This window comes from Chiloscyllium plagiosum, unplaced genomic scaffold (genome assembly GCF_037043375.1).
Source record: "Chiloscyllium plagiosum isolate Xiang-an unplaced genomic scaffold, Cpla_swu_hap1 HiC_scaffold_3, whole genome shotgun sequence".
Lineage (NCBI taxonomy): Eukaryota > Metazoa > Chordata > Chondrichthyes > Orectolobiformes > Hemiscylliidae > Chiloscyllium > Chiloscyllium plagiosum.
Genome location: NW_028270141.1, coordinates 144,480,616 through 144,499,660, shown reverse-complemented (window position 1 = coordinate 144,499,660; position 19,045 = coordinate 144,480,616). Strand labels below are relative to the sequence as shown.

Sequence of the window (19,045 nt, the reverse complement as noted above, 5' to 3'; positions counted from 1 at the left end):
ACAAATCTGGAATTAAGAGTCAAATGACGACCATGAAACCATCATCCATTGTCAGAAAAAAAACCTACCTGGTTCACCAATGCCCTTTAGGGAAGGGAAATGCCATCCTTCTCTGGTCTGGCCTATATATGACTTCAGACCCACTAATGAGTAACTTTTAACTGCTCTGAGCAATTAGGGATGGGCTATAAATAGTTGCCCAGCCAGCGATGCCCTCATCCGGTGAATGAATATATTAAAAAATGGAATGGAACCCTTACAATAAGCAGGATGTGCTAGAGTACAGTCAAGCAAACAGTTGGTGGCTTTGTAGTGGATATTGGTGGATAGCACTCCCAGAAATGGAAAGAGTGAAGTCAAGAGACAAAATAAATCAGATGGAACCAGGAGAGAGCAAGAGCAAAAACAAAAGCTATGTTTTTCATTTCTGGACAAAAGCATCATTATATTAGTGGAGGGGGCATGGTCAGAATACTGCAGAGTGGGCATCAAGTGTCTGTGGACTGTTCCACATAACCCATCAACTACAGCATAACTGGGATCCATGTGAGCAATTGACTTAGAGGGCGATTAACAAAAACAAGTGTTATTGGAACCTTGGGGTCATGCTTGTGACCACAGACTTACAGCAAAGTGTTGTGTGATTTGCACAATTAAGAATAAAGCATTACAAATTAATACAAAAGCATAGCAGAATTCTGACTGATATTACTTCCCTTACTACAAGTGATGAATGATAAACTCCGACTCTTTTCATATTTACAATGTTCCAGGAAGTAATATGCATCCCAAAGGAAACTGCGTCTGCTGGGAGGTTTGACATTAAGCTTACTGATCAAATTAGCAACTAGCTGTACTTCAATGAAAGCTTGTCCAAGAACAACAAGCTAGGTGTTACATACTCTTAACACCTGACCGGATATGGGCAGGTTTCATAGCCAAATTTTAGACAAAACATCAATTGCAACCTGGTCATTATTTCTAACAGTGTAATCAATATTTTTCAAAGGGTCAGCAAATTTTTTTTTTAAACCAACAGGTAGGCAATTTGATAAAGCACACAAAATGGCCATGTCCCATTCTTTACAATGCATACAAAAGCTTAAAAAAAAAATCAAGGTTTGTGGCAAGCTTGATCTCTTCAAACGCCCAGAAGCACCAACTCGAAGTTGGCTTTGTGCATATTGGTAACCTTCCTTTATTTATGCTTCCGTAAGTCAGAGCTGTACAATATGGAAACACACCCTTCAGTCCAAACGTTTGCAAAAAAAAAAAAAAAATGCACCACAGATCACCCCTATGATTTCCCCACTGGACCTCAGCACACTGGCACTTGAAGGCATTTATCAGTTTATGCCTTCCCTGAATTTAGAGCTGGAGAATAAATAGTACTACAATATAGATCAAATTAAGTTATCACTTGGTATCAAACTAGAGATCCTTATATAGAAAAGTGAAATACTGTGGATACTGGAAACTGGCAATAAAAGCAACATCTGGAGAAACTTAATTCTAGCAGGGTTGGGGAAGGGGTGTGGACAGGTGGTGGTAGGGGATATGCAAGACAGGGAGTTGAGTAAACAGTCTGAAAGTGAATCAGAACTCAAGAGCGCTTGTTAAATGCATTATATTTAAAAATGCTGTTGACAGATGGGAAAGATACATCACCTCCAAGGTTACCATTCTGCAGGGACCATTCCATTTATGACATCCTGATTCATACCGGTCACTCTCAGCATTTCCTCTGCACCACAGCACATTCCCAGGTAATGACATGGTCTAACACTTACTCTTTCCCCTCCTACCTCCTTACTACCCAAGACCCCACACATACCTCCCAGGTGAGACAGTGTTTTATAAGTATGTTTAAATTGGTTTACTGTATTCACTGTTCACAATGTAGTCTCCTATAACATGGCAAGGTCAAATGCAGACTGGCTGAATACTTTGCTTGTAAGAATGGTCCCAACCTTCCAATTGCTTGCAACAAAATAAACTTGCTCCCATGCTAACAACTCTATCCGGGGCCGGTGTTACTGCGAAGCTCAATGCAAACTGGAGAAACACCACCTCATTTCCCACCTGAAGACTTTACATCCTCAAGGACTTCAGAGTTCCACAACTTAATTGTATGACCTCTCTTCTCCATTTTGATTAGCTACTTCATCCTGTTTGCTTTCCTCAGTATAGCAGACCCATTTTTTCCTCATGTACCACCATTAGAGCTCCCTTTCAAACTACAGTTTTGTTTAGGACATCTGCACTTCCTCCCATTTTTGAAAACATCCACTATTTTCCAATCCTTTTCAGTTCTGAAGAAGTCATATTGAATTCTAAAAGTCAACTCCTGCTTTTCTTCACTGATGCTGCCAGATTGGTGGAGTTTCTTCAGCATTTGCTTTTATTCCAAGATTCTCATGTTCTATAGGATTCTATCAGACAGTGGGACATTTGGACACTGGAAGAGTGAGAAGAGAATCATTTTGGAAGGTCGAATTGGAATACAGGGTTAAAGGCATGATTCTTGGCAGTGTGGACTAACATGATTCTTGGGGATCCATGTTCAAGTTAATACGAGTCATTAAGGCATATGGTGCATTGGCTTTCATTAGCAGGGGGATTATGCTGCAGCTCTATAAACTCCTGTTTAAACCACACTTGGAATACAGTGTTCAGTTATGGTCGCCTCATTATAGGCAGGATGTGGAAGCTTCAGCAAGGGTGCAGAGGAAATTAACCAGAATGCTGCCTGGACTGGAGGGCATGTCTTATGAAATAAAGCTGAGGGAGCTAGGGCTTTTCTCACTGGAGAAAAGAAGGAGGAGTGATTTGATAGAGGTGTAAAAGATGGGAGGCATAGATGGAGTGAATAGTCTTATTCCCAGGACAGAAATGGCTATCACAATGATTGGAGGAAGGTTTATAGGAGATGTCAGAGTTAGGTTCTTTACACAGACTGGCTGGTGTGTGGAATGCACTGCCAGAGGTGGTGGTAAGAGAGTCAGATACATTAGGGACATTTAAGCAACTCTTGGATAGGTACATGGAAGATAGTACAAAGGGTATGTAGATTAGTTTGGTCTCAGTAGGATAAGAGGTTGGCACAATATTGAGGGCCGAAGGGCCTGTGCTGTTCTATGTGCCATTATGCACTAATCTTTTGTTTTGAAAAAAACTAGCGAAAATAAATGAACATGCTTTTAGGCAGAATTAAAACACTAAGTATATTTAATATTTAATTAAATGGTTTTTAAAAAAGATGCCTAAAAATGGAAAAGGGCAACTGGGGACCACAGGTATGGTGGATGATTATTAGAAAGTCAGATTAGCTGTCTTGGAAGCACACATCAAGCATAAACTTTCTGGATCTTAATTTAAGTTTCAAGGGACTGTTTTGGGATTTGCAGGAATGTAGACTTGAGGCTACAACTGTGTTAGCTGAGATCTAGGCAAACAGTACTGGCTAGTATGCTAAATGGCCTACTTCTGTTCTTAATTCATAAGCATGTATTAGCTCTATTACCAACACAAGAGAGCGTACTAATCCAAAGCTACATAATATTAAAATGATTAAAAAAATAAAAATTATTTTGGTCAGAGGCAACAGTGAAGCATCATTCATTTCAAGAACAAAATAACAAAGAAAATTACAGCACAGGAAAGGCCATTTGACCCGCCCAGACTGCACCAGATTCTCTATCTAAACCTGTCTCCTATTTTCTAAGGAGGTGTATCCCTACCCATTCACATAACTGTCCAAATACATCTTAAATGAAGCTATTGTACCAATCTTGACCACCTCCACTGGCAATGCATTCCAGCACCCACCACTCTCTGCGTAAAGAAATTTCCATGCTATTTCCCTTAAACACTTCCTCTCATCTTGAACTCATGAATCCTAGTAATAGAGTCCCCCACTCTTGGGGACAAAAAGCTTCTTGCTATCCACCCTGCCTATACCTCATTATTTTGTAGACCTCAGTCAGGTCCCCCCTCAACCGCCTCCTTTCTAATGAAAAGAATTTTAACCTACTCAACCCAACACCCTCCATTATCAGGCAACATCCTGATGAACCTGCTCTGCACCCTATCCAAAGCATCCATATCCTTTTGGTAATGTGGTGACCAGAACTGTACGCAGCATTCCAAATGTGGCTGAACCAAAGTCTTATACAGTGTAAGATGACCTGCCAACTCTTGTACTTAATACCCTGTTCGATGAAGGAAAGCATGCCATATGCCTTCTTGACTATTCTGTCAACCTGCATTACCACCTTCAGGGTACAATGGACCAGAACACCCAGATCTCTCTGTACATCAATTTTCCCCAGGACCTTTCCTTTACTGTATAGTTTGCTCTTAGTCATAGAGATGTACAGCATGGAAACAGACCCTTCGGTCCAACCCGCCCATGCCGACCAGATATCCCAACCCAATCTAGTCCCACCTGCCAGCACCTGGCCCATATCACTCCAAACCCTTCCTATTCATATACCCATCCAAATACCTTTACACTGTTGCAATTGTACCAGCCTCCACCACTTTCTCTGGCAGCTCATTCCATACACGTACCACCCTCTGCGTGAAAAAGTTGCCCCTTAGGTCTCATCTTTCTCCTCTCACCCTAAACCTATACCCTCTAGTTCTGGACTCCCTGAACCCAGGGAAAAGACTTGGTCTATTTACCCTATCCATGCCCCTCAATTTTGTAAACCTCTATAAGGTCACCCCTCAGCCTCCGACGCTCCAGGGAAAACAGCCCCAGCCTGTTCAGCCTCTTCTCATAGCTCGAATCCTCCAACCATGGCAACATCTTTGTAAATCTTTACTCAACCCTTTCAAGTTTCACAACATCTTTCCGATAGGAAGGAGACCAGAAATGCACGCAATATTCCAACAGTGGCCTAACCAACATCCTGTACAGCCGCAACATGACCTCCCCACCCTTGTACTCAATACTCTGACCAATAAAGGAAAGCACACCAAACGCCTTCTTCACTATCCTATCTACCTGCGACTCCACTTTCAAGGAGCTATGAACCTGCACTCCAAGGTCTCTTTGTTCAGCAACACTCCCTAGGACCTTACCATTAAGTGTATAAGTCCTGCTAAGATTTGCGTTCCCAAAATGCAGCACCTCGCATCTATCTGAATTAAACTCCATCTGCCACTTCTCAGCTCATTGGCCCATCTGGTCAAGATCCTGTTGTAATCTGAGGTAACCCTCTTGGCTGTCCACTACACCTCCAATTTGCACTACATCTGCAAACTTACTAACTGTACCTCTTATGCTTGCATCCAAATCATTTATGTAAATGACAAAAAAAATAGAGGACCCAGCACCGATCCTTGTGGCACTCCACTGGTCACAGGCCTCCAGTCTGAAAAACAACCCTCCACCACCACCTTCTGTCTTCTATCTTTGAGCCAGTTCTGTATCCAAATGGAGAGTTCTCCCTGTATTCCATGAGATCTAACCTTGCTAATCAGTCTCCCATGGGGAACCTTGTCAAACACCTTACTGAAGTCCATATAGTTCACATCTACTGCTCTGCCCTCAATCTTCTTTGTTACTTCATGCATCACTACACATTTGCCTGGATTGAATCCCATCTGTCGTTTCTCTACCCAAATCTCCAATCTATATTCTGCTGTATTCTGTGACAGTCCCCTTCACTATCTGTTACTCCACCAATCTTAGTGTCATCTTCAAATTTGCTGATCTGACCCAGCTATACCTTCCTCCAGATCATTTATGTATATTACAAACAGTGATCCCAGCACGGATCCCTGTGGAACACCACTGGTCACAGTTCTCAGTTTTGAGAAACTCCCTTCCACTACTATTGTCTTCTATTGTCCAGCCAGTTCTCTATCCATCCTGGACCCCATGTGACTTTATTTTCTCCATCAGTCTCCCATGGGGAATCTCAAACAGCTTACTGGAGTCCATATATGTGACATCTACAGCCTTTCCCTCAATCAATTTTGTCACTTCCTCAAAAAGAATTCTATTAAGTTGGTAAAACATGACCTTCACTGCACAAGACAACGTTGCCCATCACGGAGTCCATTTTCCTGAGATCCTATCTCGGCATTTTCTCCAGCAATTTCCCCATCACTGATAACTGGCTCACTGGTCTATAATTACCTGGATTATCCCTGCTACTCTTAAGGAGACATTAGCAATTCTCTAGTCCTCTGGGACCTCACCGATGTTCAAGTGAATTAAATCAATACTGGAGGAGAGTTTTGAATGAAACACAAGAGAACCATAAGACAGTTGGAGGTGCAAAAAGCACTGGAAAAAAACGTGCATTGAATGTTGAAGTCAACGGTGCAAGAGGAGAGAGTTATAATTTTCACCAACACAATTAGGCTTAAATAAAACTAAACTATGGACATTGGAGAGACATGAAACAAAAACAAATTGCTGGGGACACTCAGCATCTGTGGAAAAGGAAGTAAACACTGATGGAGAAAGTAAAGTCGCATGGGGTCCAGGACGTACTAGCTAGATGAATAGAGAACTGTTTGAGCAAATGTCACTGGACTCAAAACATTAACGCTGTTTTCTTCCCATAAATACTTATTTTCTCCAGCAATTTCTATTTTTGCACATATTTTGGCTTAATGCCAGGAAACACTTATTCATACTGCTTGATTAATATCTAATTGAACCTATTGGACAGATCAACAAAAACAAGTGCTCTAATAGTAAGAGGCAATTTTAATAACAATGCTTCAAATAAATTCATTTATTTAAAATAGACATTCTGATGTGAGAATGAATCGTTTTACAAATATATTTCCCTGTCACAGACTAATGCAGTGGCTCATTTTCATTTTTCCCTAATGGCATGGTTGTCTTCCTGTAAATCAGCTGTAATATTGTAAGCAAACTGGACTTAGATTTTTAAGCTTTGATTTAGCTCGCTCAATTTGAGCATTATAAAGACTTTTTAAAAAGCATACCACCAATACAAGGGCAGGATACCATTTTGCATTAAAGCTTATTTCAGAACTTAATTGTTATACCACATATTCCACTAATTCAGTTCCAGAATATCAATGACTTGTGTTATAAAGGCAGCCACCAGCCAGTACAGATTGCATTAGAAGTAATACATCAAGTCCTGTAATTAAAGTAGTGGGGAGGAATGGTGGTGTTCTAATATAACTTGATAGTTCCATTCCAGTGCAATCCCATGTTAAGAAAATTGCAAAACAGCAACATCATTTAAAGCAAATGGTACTGAAATAATGCTATAACCAATACACGTAAGGAAAGTGTACATTCTACACATAATAGACTAAATTCTTCAACTGCATTATAGCCAATTCATGTTGAAGAAACATGTTATAGCGAAACCAACAGTAGGTGAAATTCTTCAGGAGGTTAGATTAATTTTGAACTCTCCTCATCCCCAAATACTTATTAGCCTTGAATGCAAATGCCTGATCACGTGACCAACATTTCCGTCAGTGAGTCAGCATCTGTCAGTCTGAAAATTATATGGATATTGTGAAAGCTCATGTGAGAGAAAAAACAAAAAAGAGAGGGAGTTTAAATATAATGATAGATTTGAGAAATTTGGCTTATTCTCCTTGGAGGAGAGTAGATTAGGAAGTGACTGCCCAGAGATTTCCAAATTTAACGATCAATTTTGACAAGGCAAAGAAGGATATTATGTTTCTACTAGTTGGTGTTAGTGTGGGAGATGTTAAATTTGAAGCAGCCATTTTGTCACATATTAAAAGGCTGGAAACTATTTTAAATCTGTATTGGCTTGCTAAGCTCGTATTTTCCCAGGCTCAGCAAGACGGGTGGACTTGCAGCTGTACTGCTACCTGATTAATGAATTCTTTTCTTGCATGGGAATATTCTTCTCTTTTGCAAGCCCCTATGGTATACTAATGCTTGCTTATCAATTACTAACCAACATTAGCCTCTGTCATGTAGTGTCTGGACAGTGACTGGGCAAAGTGCCTATCTTCATTATCCTGCAATTAACAGTTTGCTAATTGTTAAATGACTAACCAATATAATCAAATCATTCAACTCAATGCATCTCAGTGACTTGTGACCATTCGGTCAACTTGTCTCTCCCAGTGAGCTCAAGAATAAACAGTCAATAACTTTGTTGGGCGCAATTACTTATCTAAATTGGACTGCTACTAGCGAGTCACCCACTGCATAATTCATTTCATCCCCAACATTTAGTAACTAGGAATCACAATTGCAAGATTGTCAGTGAGAGGACTAGGGGTGAGAGGAGGAGAAACCTCTTCATTCAGTTGCTCGGATTTGAAATGCGTTGCTTGGGAGAGTGGTGGAGGACGATTCATTAAGGAGGATTCAAAACATTTGAAATGGATGAAATTTGAGTGCTAATCGAGATAGGGCTGTAGAATGGGATTAGCTGGATCACTTTTCAGATCCAGTACAGATATGGGTCAAATGTCCTCCTTCTGACCAGTAAATTCCATTTAATGACTATTTGGAAAGATTGGTCAACGAACCAGTTTCTGAGTTAACACGAAGTGGAGGTTTTTTTTTTAAATACCTTGAATAAGAAAAATCCTTAAAAAAAAATGTTTCTGACAAGAGGGAAGATATTGTAATGCATAACTAACAATGCAAGTTGTGGAAAAAAATGTCCAAACATTCTGCCGGGCTTATGGAAATAAACACTTCTGAAACTTGCCAAAATTCAGACTTGAATGATTGCTGGTAAAAATGTAGTCCCTTGTAAATGTCAGACAATACAGTGAATTGTAGGTGGAGTGTCATATTGTAAAATCTCCAGCACGTATTTGATTTATCAAGGTGCAGATTAAGTCACTTTAGGTCTCGTGACAAAGTTCAGCAAAGATGAAAAGCATTATGTAAATCTTTCTCAGAAGAGAGGCCCAGAGATGGCTGAGATGCCTCTTAAAGCAAAGTACAGGCAACTACAAAGTACATACATCAAGGCTAATGCATGTTATTTAATGTGCAAAAGTAACCTGCTGATCCTTTGGTAGCAAAGACTGGAGAATTATAATGGGGAAATGCCAGAGTCTTCACAGTAGGAAGTACAAAAAGCAGATCAAAAATTGTAGGGAACCACATACACTCTTTCCTTTTGCCAACATATTTTCAAGGCATAGAGTGGGGAGACTTTGGGGTTGTTGCAAGACTGCCCAGTTGAGAAAAATCATTGGGATGGAGGCAGAGAACAGAGTCAGTGGCTGCAGCACAATACCAAATAGGTTTGTCCATGCTCTCAGCCCGGAGTTAAGAGCAAACAAAATCGGGCCATCGTAACTAATGAATAAGTCTACAAACAGTTTAGCAACTGCAAGAAAGTCAGCTTCAGCAGTATACATGTAATTTTTCAAGGACTCTATAGAAGGGAATAGTTAGAAGTTGAATTGGCTTTTTTTAAAAAAAAAAATTAGAGTGCACATCCTTAAACAGTCACCATGTATAATTAAGTCAGTCTAAAGATGACTCAGAGGATTCCCATTATGGAATTAAAAAGTAACTATTGGTCAATGTAAAGAAAAAGCTCAACATTGGTTTAGTTACTGATACCCATTTTCTAATGAATCAAATGTAACCTTACTGCTAAGTGGGTATTAGACCTAAATTGTACACAACTACACAGCTACTGGCTTGCTAAAACCATCTGCATAACTAGCAGGTTTTGTTATTTTATTTGCAAGACAGGCTCATAGCAGATGTCCTTCAAAAAAAAAAGGATGCTGAAAGACAGGCAAGCACAGGAGATAAGTATTTCTAAGGAACAAATAAACAGGAAAAGAAACTCAAGCTCCGGAAACTCGATAGTTCATTATAATGAATTATTACAATGAAACTGTTCCACTTAAAGGCAGGGCACTTTGACCTTTCCAACTCGCCTGTAAGGATTATTAAAATTGATGATATTCCAAAAAGCATGCGAGATCAAATAAAGATAACCAATGTTTATTCCTGAATTTAGAAGCACATTAGTCCAGTCAGTGACAATGCCACAGTGCTCACTGGCAGAAGGCAGAGAATGGGGATAAAGCAGCCCTTTTCAGGATGGCAGCTCGTGACCAGTGAAGCTCTACAGGGGTCAGAGCTCCCTACACCATAATTAATTCCGTCTCATGTGCAAATGTGACGTAATTAATGATATAGATGAAGGTATTAAAAGTAATATTAGCAAATTTATTGATGACACAAAGCTGGGTGGCAGGATGAAATGTGAGGAGGATGTTCGGAGAATACAGGGTGACCTGGACAGGTTAGGCGAGTAGACGAATGCATGGCAGATGCAGTTTAATATGGGTAAATGTGTGGTTATCCACTTTGGTGGCAAGAACAGGAAGGCAGATTACTACCTAAATGGAGTCAAGTAAAGGGGCAGTACAACAAGATCTAGGTGTTCTTGTACAGCAGTCAATGAAAGCAAGAATGCAGGTACAGCAGGCAGTGAAGAAAGCTAATGGCATGCTGGACTTTATAACAAGAGGAATTGCGTATAGAAGCAAAGAGGCCCTTCTGCAGCTGTACAGGGCCCTGGTGAGACCACACCTGGAATATTGTGTGCTGTTTTGGTCTCCAAATTTGAGGAAAAACATTCTGGCTATTGAGGGAGTGCAGTGTAGGTTCACGAGGTCAATTCCTGGAATGGCAGGACTATCTTACGCTGAAAGATTGGAGCGACTGGGCTTGTATACCCTTAAGTTTAGAAGGCTGAGAGGGGATCTGATTGAGACGTACAAGATTATTAAAGGATTGGACACTCTGGAAGCAGGAAGCATATTTCCGCTGATGGGCGAGTCCCAAACCAGAGGACAGTTTAAAAATAAGGAGTAGACCACTTAGAACAGAATTGAGGAGAAACTTCTTCACCCAGAGAGTGGTGGGTGTATGGAAGGCTCTGCCCCAGAAGTCTGTGGAGGCCAAGTCTCTGGATACTTTCAAGAAAGAGTTGGATAGAGCTCTTAAGGATAGTGGAATAAAGGGTTATGGGGATAAGGCAGGAACAGGATACTGATTGAGGATGATCAGCCATGATCATAATGAATGGTGGTGCTGGCTCAAAGGGCAGAATGGCCAACTACTGCACCTATTGTCTATAATTAGAGCATTGGATGGCCAGTAAACGTAACAATGCAACAATTTCATGGGAAGCTAGGCTCAGCGATCACTGCTGGAAGTACTACCATATGACCCTGCTGTGCTTCTGCAGCCTCCTGTCCTTCCATGCCTTCTCTGTCCTGAGTTGCAGTATTAGTTCCTGCTCCCTGCAACCTCTGGTGAATATTTCTTGTGGAGGGGTGTAATGGAGGGAAAAGAGTGACATTCTGTGAAGATCTTTTGGAAAGGGAAACAAATAATTGAGCTCCAAGAGGAGAACAGATGAAATCATTCCTGCAGCCCTTTATTTTGGAGAGCATTTAAAGGGGAAGATAGAAACACTGAATTGCTACAGTGCGGAAGTGTGCCATTGAGCCCATTGAATGCATGCTGACCCCTTCGCAGGGCATCCCAGACTCACCCCAGCCTACTCTTCCCTGTAATCCTACATCTCCCATGACCAATCCAACTAGCTTGCACATCTTTGAACTGTGGGAGGAAACTGGAAGAAACCCATGCAAACACAGGGAGGACGTGCAAACTCCACACAGACAGATAGTCACCAGAGCGTGAAATCGGATCCACGTCTCTGGCATGGTGAGGCATCAGAGATGGCCACTGAGCCACCTTTCTCACTGTGCAAATGGGAATGAAGTTATCATAAATTTAGACAATGAAAGATGGGAGAAGGCTGGAATGTAGCCTAAGTAGCAGTTTGGAAACCAAATAGTATGTACACTATATAATAATAAAAAGCATTATGCAACTTTAGGAATAAAGTGTCTCTATATGTAAGAGCCAATTCACCCAATTAGAAATAAAACTTCAAAAGTCTTCTTCTACCTTCAGTATACTATGTGGCCATCTAGATATTATGTATGTATAATTGCCAAACTTGGAACTACATCAAATGGGTCAAACATTCTTTGGTAATAAATATTAAAAGATATTTGCAAGACCAGCCTATTAAGATTAGCTTTACCCCGGCAATTAATTTTGATTACTTTGTAGTACAGAGATGCTACTTTAATTCCCCACAAACAATGATGAAACTAAAATCTAGTGTCAGGTTTCACTCAATATCCTAGGGGTGAGTCCAAGATCTCACACTTCAAATGCAACTTTCCTGTGGGAGTCTATTGGAAATGGTGTCACAATATCAAAGGTCTCAAAAGGTTTAGGATTACAAGTTAGGGGAAAAAAAAAGGGATTAAGGAGATGGTGCAAACAGAAATAGCCGTAGGTAACACACCAAGGCAAATAAACACATCAGGAGTAACAGTTATGATCCAAATTGCTGAAATCAAAATGTTGAAAATGGATGGTTGTAAGACACCTAACCAGATGTGTTTTTAGAGCTTCATTTCAGAAATCTAGGGGGTGGAGTGTAAGGTAAGAGTATACAAGAGGTGACTGGAAAAATCACAGAGGGGCTTGTAGTTCCACAAAGCAATGATCTGATTTCAGACTCCCTCATATACAGAAGACAATATCAAAAAGCAGCAAATACAGAATATTAAATTGAAGGAGAAGTAAACAACTCTTTTGCCAAGATAAAATGTTTTCACATCCTGGATGGAGGGAGGGAGAGGAACTAAATTTCTTATGCTTGCACAGATGAGGTTGGTGGTGGTGAGCAAGTAGTCTTACCAGGGTGAGGGAATAGCCACTTTGAATTTCTGGACAGATGCGAGGGTTTGGTGGGACTATCATGATGAAAGTGGTGGAAATGAACTAAAGGATATGGAGGCTGGTGAAAGACAACTGTATCCTAATATGGTTTGAGGAGGATGGAAAAAAAAAGTAATGGAAATTAAAATGGTGGGAAAAATGGAATTGAAGAGGCCGAGGGGAACGTTTGATGGAGAAGAAACAACATACTTGGGACTCAAACAGAAGTGGTGTTGTCAGAACAGATGCAAGGGAAACAGAAGCTATAAAAGTATCATGGAAACTGTAGATGTAACAGGAATGAAAAAACCTCAATGAATATAGCTCTGGGTGCCAGTGAGGTTAGGAAAGAAGTTTGTAAAGCATTTACTCGTCGTGTAACTAAGTAATGGAAGCATTACAATTGGAATTTCCTTTTAATAGCAGGCAAAGTCTACAAAAAGTAGAAGTTATGCTATAAAACAGATCGTGCTAGGTATGCATAACACCACATTTTCCCTCCTCGTGAAGAGCTACATGTTGTGTTCTGTGACCATATTATTGTCTGGATCATTGTCTTGCACCTCTGCTCATTATCAATAAAACATGTTCCCTCTTACAAGAGAGCTTTGAGTCATCTACTGAACTTGTGTTCAGAACACTGGCCTACTCATTAGGCCATTCAGCACTTCAAACCTACTCCCATTGAATAAAACGGCAGATGATCCCATTACAGTCTCATCTACACTCCATCTGCTTAAATAACTCTAGGCTCCCTTCTCCATCAAAAACATAATACCGCCTTGAATAAATTCAATGAGCCAGGCTCTAGTGTTTCTTGGTGACAAGAATTCTGCAAGCTTACATGCAAAAGAATGCTCACCTTCAATTTAAAAAGGCCTCTTGTGCTTAGCATGCCCCCCAGCTCACCTCTCCTGCCAGAGGAGCTCAATTGCCAAGCAATGACTATCTTCAAGAGAGAATCAAACATCCTTTCCTTGATGGTCATTGTTTCTTGGTCAAAATCCTGGAATACCCTTATTAAAATACTGCAAGTACCCTACACCAAGTGCTACAGCAATTCAAGGAGGGAGCTCATCACCATATCAAAGGATGGGCGATAAATACTGCTCGAGTCATTAACATCCATGAAGTTTTTTTTTTAAATCCTTCACATCCACCCTATCCAATCCCCAAAAAATTACCTGCGGTTCCATAAAGAGACCTCTCATTCCTCATAGTATAGGCCTATCCTAAAACCTTTGACATAAGCAAACCATTCATTCCAAGAAGGAATTGAATAACGTTTTTTCTAAATTGCTAACAATTTTTCCTTTTCAGAAAAGAAGGATAACAAAGTTGTACACAATACTCCACACAAAGTCTCACGAAGGCAGTGTACAACTGCAAGAGACTTGAGCAATACATCCAATGTCCAAGATGAACCCAAGACCACCTTATTCAAAAAAATTTAGCAAGAGCCATACTGACAATTTTAACAATTGTTAAACTGCGTTGAAAACTTCACTATCAAAACAGTACAGAAAATGTGTACAAAAGTTAAAAATCACAACACCAGGTTATAGTCCAACAGGTTTAATTGGAAGCACACTAGCTTTCGGAGCAACGCTCCTTCATCAGGTGATAGTGGAGGGCTCGATCGTAACACAATTTATAGCAAAAATTTGCAGTGTGATGTAACTGAAATTATATATTGAAAAATTTGTCTGTTAAGCCTTTCATCTGTTAGAATACAGTAATAGTTTCACTTCTTTCATGTGTAAATCACAAAACCTTTTTTTAAAAAGTTGCATTCTCAGGTTAGCTGTTAACAATGGTAATAGCTAGACAATATGTTGAAGGTTCTGGATCAGTGGTGCTGGAAGAGCACAGCAATTCAGGCAGCATCCGACAAGCAGCAAAATCGACATTTCGGGCAAAAGTCCTCCATCAGGAATAAAGCATGTTGAAGGTGTTAGCCCCCCGTGTTCTCGGTCTGTGACCTGATGTTTAGATTGTTACTCACTTTTTACATAAATTCATGCAGGTTTTGAGCAAAGTGCAATGTAACTCTGCAAGTACAAATCCACCCCACAAAATGTGCGCGCATGTGGGTCTTTGTCTGTCTGTGAGGGGGTGCGTGTGTGTCTGTGTCTGTGTCGTGCAATGGCGATCACCTGTAATGTGACACGGTTGAGGCTCTCCCTATGGGTACCGAACTTAGCTATCAGCCTCTGATCACCATTGCACCACACACACACACACACACACACACACACACACACACACACATGTACCCCCTCACAGACGTAAGACACACTCACACATAGACAAAGACCCACATGCACACACATTTTGTGGGGTGAGAATTTGTACTTGCAGAGTTACATTGCACTTTGCTCAAAAACTGCATACATTCATGTAGAACTCTGAACTCAAAAACTGCATGAATTGATGTAAATCTGTTATCTCACTTTTTAGATTAGAATCAATCTAAACATCAGGTCATAGACAGAGAACACAGGGGGCTATCACCATTGTTAACAGCTAACCCAAGAATGCAACTTTTTTAAAAAAAAGGGTTTTGTGATTTACACATGAAAGAAGTGAAACTATCACTGTATTCCAACAGATGAAAGGCTTAACAGACAATCAATTCTTCAATGTATAATTTCAGTTACATCACACTGCAAATTTTTGCTGTAAATTCTGTGTTACGATCGAACCCTCCACTATCACCTGGAGTGTCGCTCCAAAAGCAAGTGTGCTTCCAATTAAACCTGTTGGACTATAACCTGGTGTTGTGATTTTTAAACTTTGTACACCCCAGTCCAACACCGGCATCTCAAAATCAGAAAATATGTAGTATAGATGCTATTTTTAAAGGGTAAGTAAAAAAGCCAGTAGGAAGGATTTGATAGCTTAAGCCTTAATCTACAGAGAAGGTTTAAATAGGTAATTCAATGAAGTACAGAAAATAAAATCTTAAATATGGTGAAAGCAAATCCAATCATCAAAGCAGCCAAAGACACAAAAGCAAGCAAAAGAATTAAAACAGGAGATCCACAGAGTTATTTGAAGAATATAAAGCCATTCTGGATGTGCTGCATGTGTACAAACCTTTGCAAGTCGTGCCCTCTTGATCAGGTCATTGAGTTTTCGTAAAGCAGCATTTCGAGGGAGGCTCTGGATATCTTTAAATAAATCTTGTTCCTCAGCCTCAAAAAGCTTACGATTGTCTGGAATCAGAAGAGGATGAGACCAGAACGAGCCAATGTATACCCTTATCACTTCAGGAGTATTGACAATTTTGCCTAAAGACCACATAAGAGCACCATAAACTCTCATTAGCTGCTGGGTCTCAATTTGGTCTGCCTTGTTCAGCACTACACGGATCTTGTCTTCATGATTCTTGAGTGCTTTGATAACTTCAGAAAACTCATCAGATATATCCAGCTTATGAGCATCAAAGAGAAGGATGATTCGGTCAACACGCTCAGCGAACCATTCCAATACTGCAGCAAAGTCATAACCTAAAAAGAAACATTAAGTATGAACAGTTTAATTTTAAGACTACCAAATAATCTAGATCACATTGAAAACAGAGGCAGCAGAATATACAGGAATGAAAGAATACAAAACTGCCACAGCTGATGATTTCTCTCCTCTGGGTTACAAGAGCTAATTTGAATTTAACTCTGACTTGAATTTCAGATACTTTTTTCCAGATATTTTACAGAACAAATTAAATAGTATTTCATTGCATTTTACAGGTGAAACTGTTGAACAAGTTTAGTTTAAGCAAAATGCACATTTGGGAATTTTAATTCTCCGAAATTATTTGTTAAAAATCAGTTGAAGTTCAATCTATACATCATCCTACAGCATGTTGCGTCTAATGAATCTGAAAATATTTTGTTTTGCTCCCAAGTCATCTTATTCATCTACATTTGCACCTTTACTTCAGACAACAGTCACACAATGCTCCTCAGTCAGCCCTGTACATTGAAACTGAACAATGGTGCCACAGATCTAACAATCTTAAATGCAAACAAATACACAAATAAAAACAGGCCACAAGAATTGCTATTGCTGAAACTATAATGAGAAAGGTAGGAACATGTTTTTATACCAGAGGTAGCTGTAATCGTGGGAATGAAGTTAATAGAATTCTAATTATCACTGGAACATAGAAGTCAGTAGGTATAAAATAAATCAGTGAATGCTCTAGAACTCAGGTGGAATTCTATATTGTTTGAGGAATAAATGTTGGTTCTTTAGGTAGTTTAAAAATGTGTTGCTGGAAAAGCGCAGGTCAGGCAGCATCAATGGAACAGGAGAATCGACGTTTCGGGCATAAGCCCTTCTTCGGGAATCCTGTTCCTTCGATGCTGCCTGACCAGCTGCACTTTTCCAGCAACACATTTTTAAGCTCTGATCTCCAGCATCTGCAGTCCTCACTTTCTCCCTCTTTAGGTAGTTACCTGGTATGTCCAACTGTGAAGGACAGCTCAAAAGAAAAGGGACTTCAGAATAAAGTCTGTTAATTTCAATTAGTGGAAGGAAACATTTAAGGTATGCTTGCCCAAATATAGATGCAAAGCACACACTGCTCATTTGTGGATTGTAATCTCTTTTCGGTCTCTGCTTTCCCATCCAAGGTCAAGTTGGAATTCCATATAGAAAAGAAAAAAGCTTAACTTTTGTTTTACATTCTAAAACGTCTTGTAGGAATGAACTGAAGAAGTGGGGAAAAAAAAACCATTCAGGTCCATCATAATAGTTTGTTACCAGATTATTTTTGCCCAATTTTTCAATTGAAATCATTATATACACAACTATTGATACCTTTTCAAAGTGGAAGACAGTGGGAAAGGCCATTGAAGCTGAGTGTAACTTCCATATGTACACAAACTACAACTGATCTATCCAATAAGGATTGGCCTTCACAAGCTCATCCCAAATCCATCATTAGTTCAAGCTGTCAGCAAGAAAATCTTACCCAGTTCACCTTGCTGGTAGCCTATATAGTTGCTACAAAACCAAATCAGTCTTTACATTGGATATGTACAACAGTAATTTGCAGAAACGTCATTTTTCTTGGAATTAACCACTTGATCTACAACACAACCTCTGGAAGTCATCTGATTTTCATTGGGTTTAAATATTTAAGCCTTAAAGTGAAAACAAATGTTTTGTGCAGCACGTTATTGAAATGCATTCTCATCTGTAACAGGCAAAAGATTGCATGAGCTCAATTGTGCAACTTTTTTTTTTAAACAATGTTAGGCAAAGGAGCAGAAACATTAAGGAGATGTCAATAAATTAAACATTAAAACAATGCAGACCTAATGAACCTCATCAGGACTTTCCTACCTTTTTGCTAATTGCTTGGATCCCAATACGAATTTTAAAATTCAGTATTTCAAACTGGAACATTCTTCATGATCCAGCTACAACTCTGAGCAATAAACACATCCACAGATTCACTATGCCCAGAGAAAAAAAATTCCACCTCATTTGGTGTTAATAGATGGTTCCTCAGGTTAGTGTCCTAGGTCTGGCACTTACTCTCTCTACAGTCAGCCCTGCCCCAGCTCAGGGCCTCTCTCTCAGACCTGCAAAGGACCTCTGTGAATCCTTCTCAGGATGAAGAACAGCAAACAATTTTTCTCCACTTATCGGACATCAAGGAATGCAAGTACATCTACAAACCTGAAGAGGTCTTGCCTGAAACATCAACTCTCTTGCTCCTGGGATGCTACCTGACCTGCTGTGCCTTCCAGTGCCACGCTTCATCAACTGATTTCTCCAGCATCTGTAGTCCCCATGGTCTCCTAATGTACAATACTGTTCGAGACTACTCAGATGCTGAAGTAGTCTTAATTCAAACAAAACCTAGACAACATATAGGCATGGGCCGATAAAGTGGAAAATAAAACATGCACCACAATTGCCAGACAATGACCACCACCTTTGAAAGATAGAATCCCTACAGTGTGGAAGTAGGCTATTCAGCTCATTGAATCTACATCAAACTACCAGAAAAACATCCCACCCAAACCCACCATCCTACTCTAAAGGTGGGTAAACTGGCAGCATGGATTAGTACTTGGGACCGATGTTGTAGCCATTTTGGAGACATGGATAGAGCAAGGACAGGAATGGTTGTTGCAGGTTCTGGGGTTTAGATGTTTCAATAAGAATGGGGAAGGTGGTAAAAGAGGGGAAGGTGTGGCATTTGACTGACAATGACAGTATTATAGTGGCAGAAAGGAC

General features: G+C 40.0%; 1 protein-coding gene across 2 annotated transcripts in view; it reads right to left on the bottom strand.

Annotated features, from left to right (window-relative positions):
• The window catches only part of LOC122548512 (EH domain-containing protein 3), a 75,558-nt gene that overhangs the window by 9,729 nt on the left and 46,784 nt on the right, over positions 1-19,045 (bottom strand). For both annotated transcript variants that reach the window (XM_043687254.2, XM_043687255.2), the window contains one exon: positions 15,887-16,299. In XM_043687254.2, the coding sequence (XP_043543189.1) occupies positions 15,887-16,299 (413 nt within the window). The remainder of the gene's footprint in view (positions 1-15,886; positions 16,300-19,045) is intronic.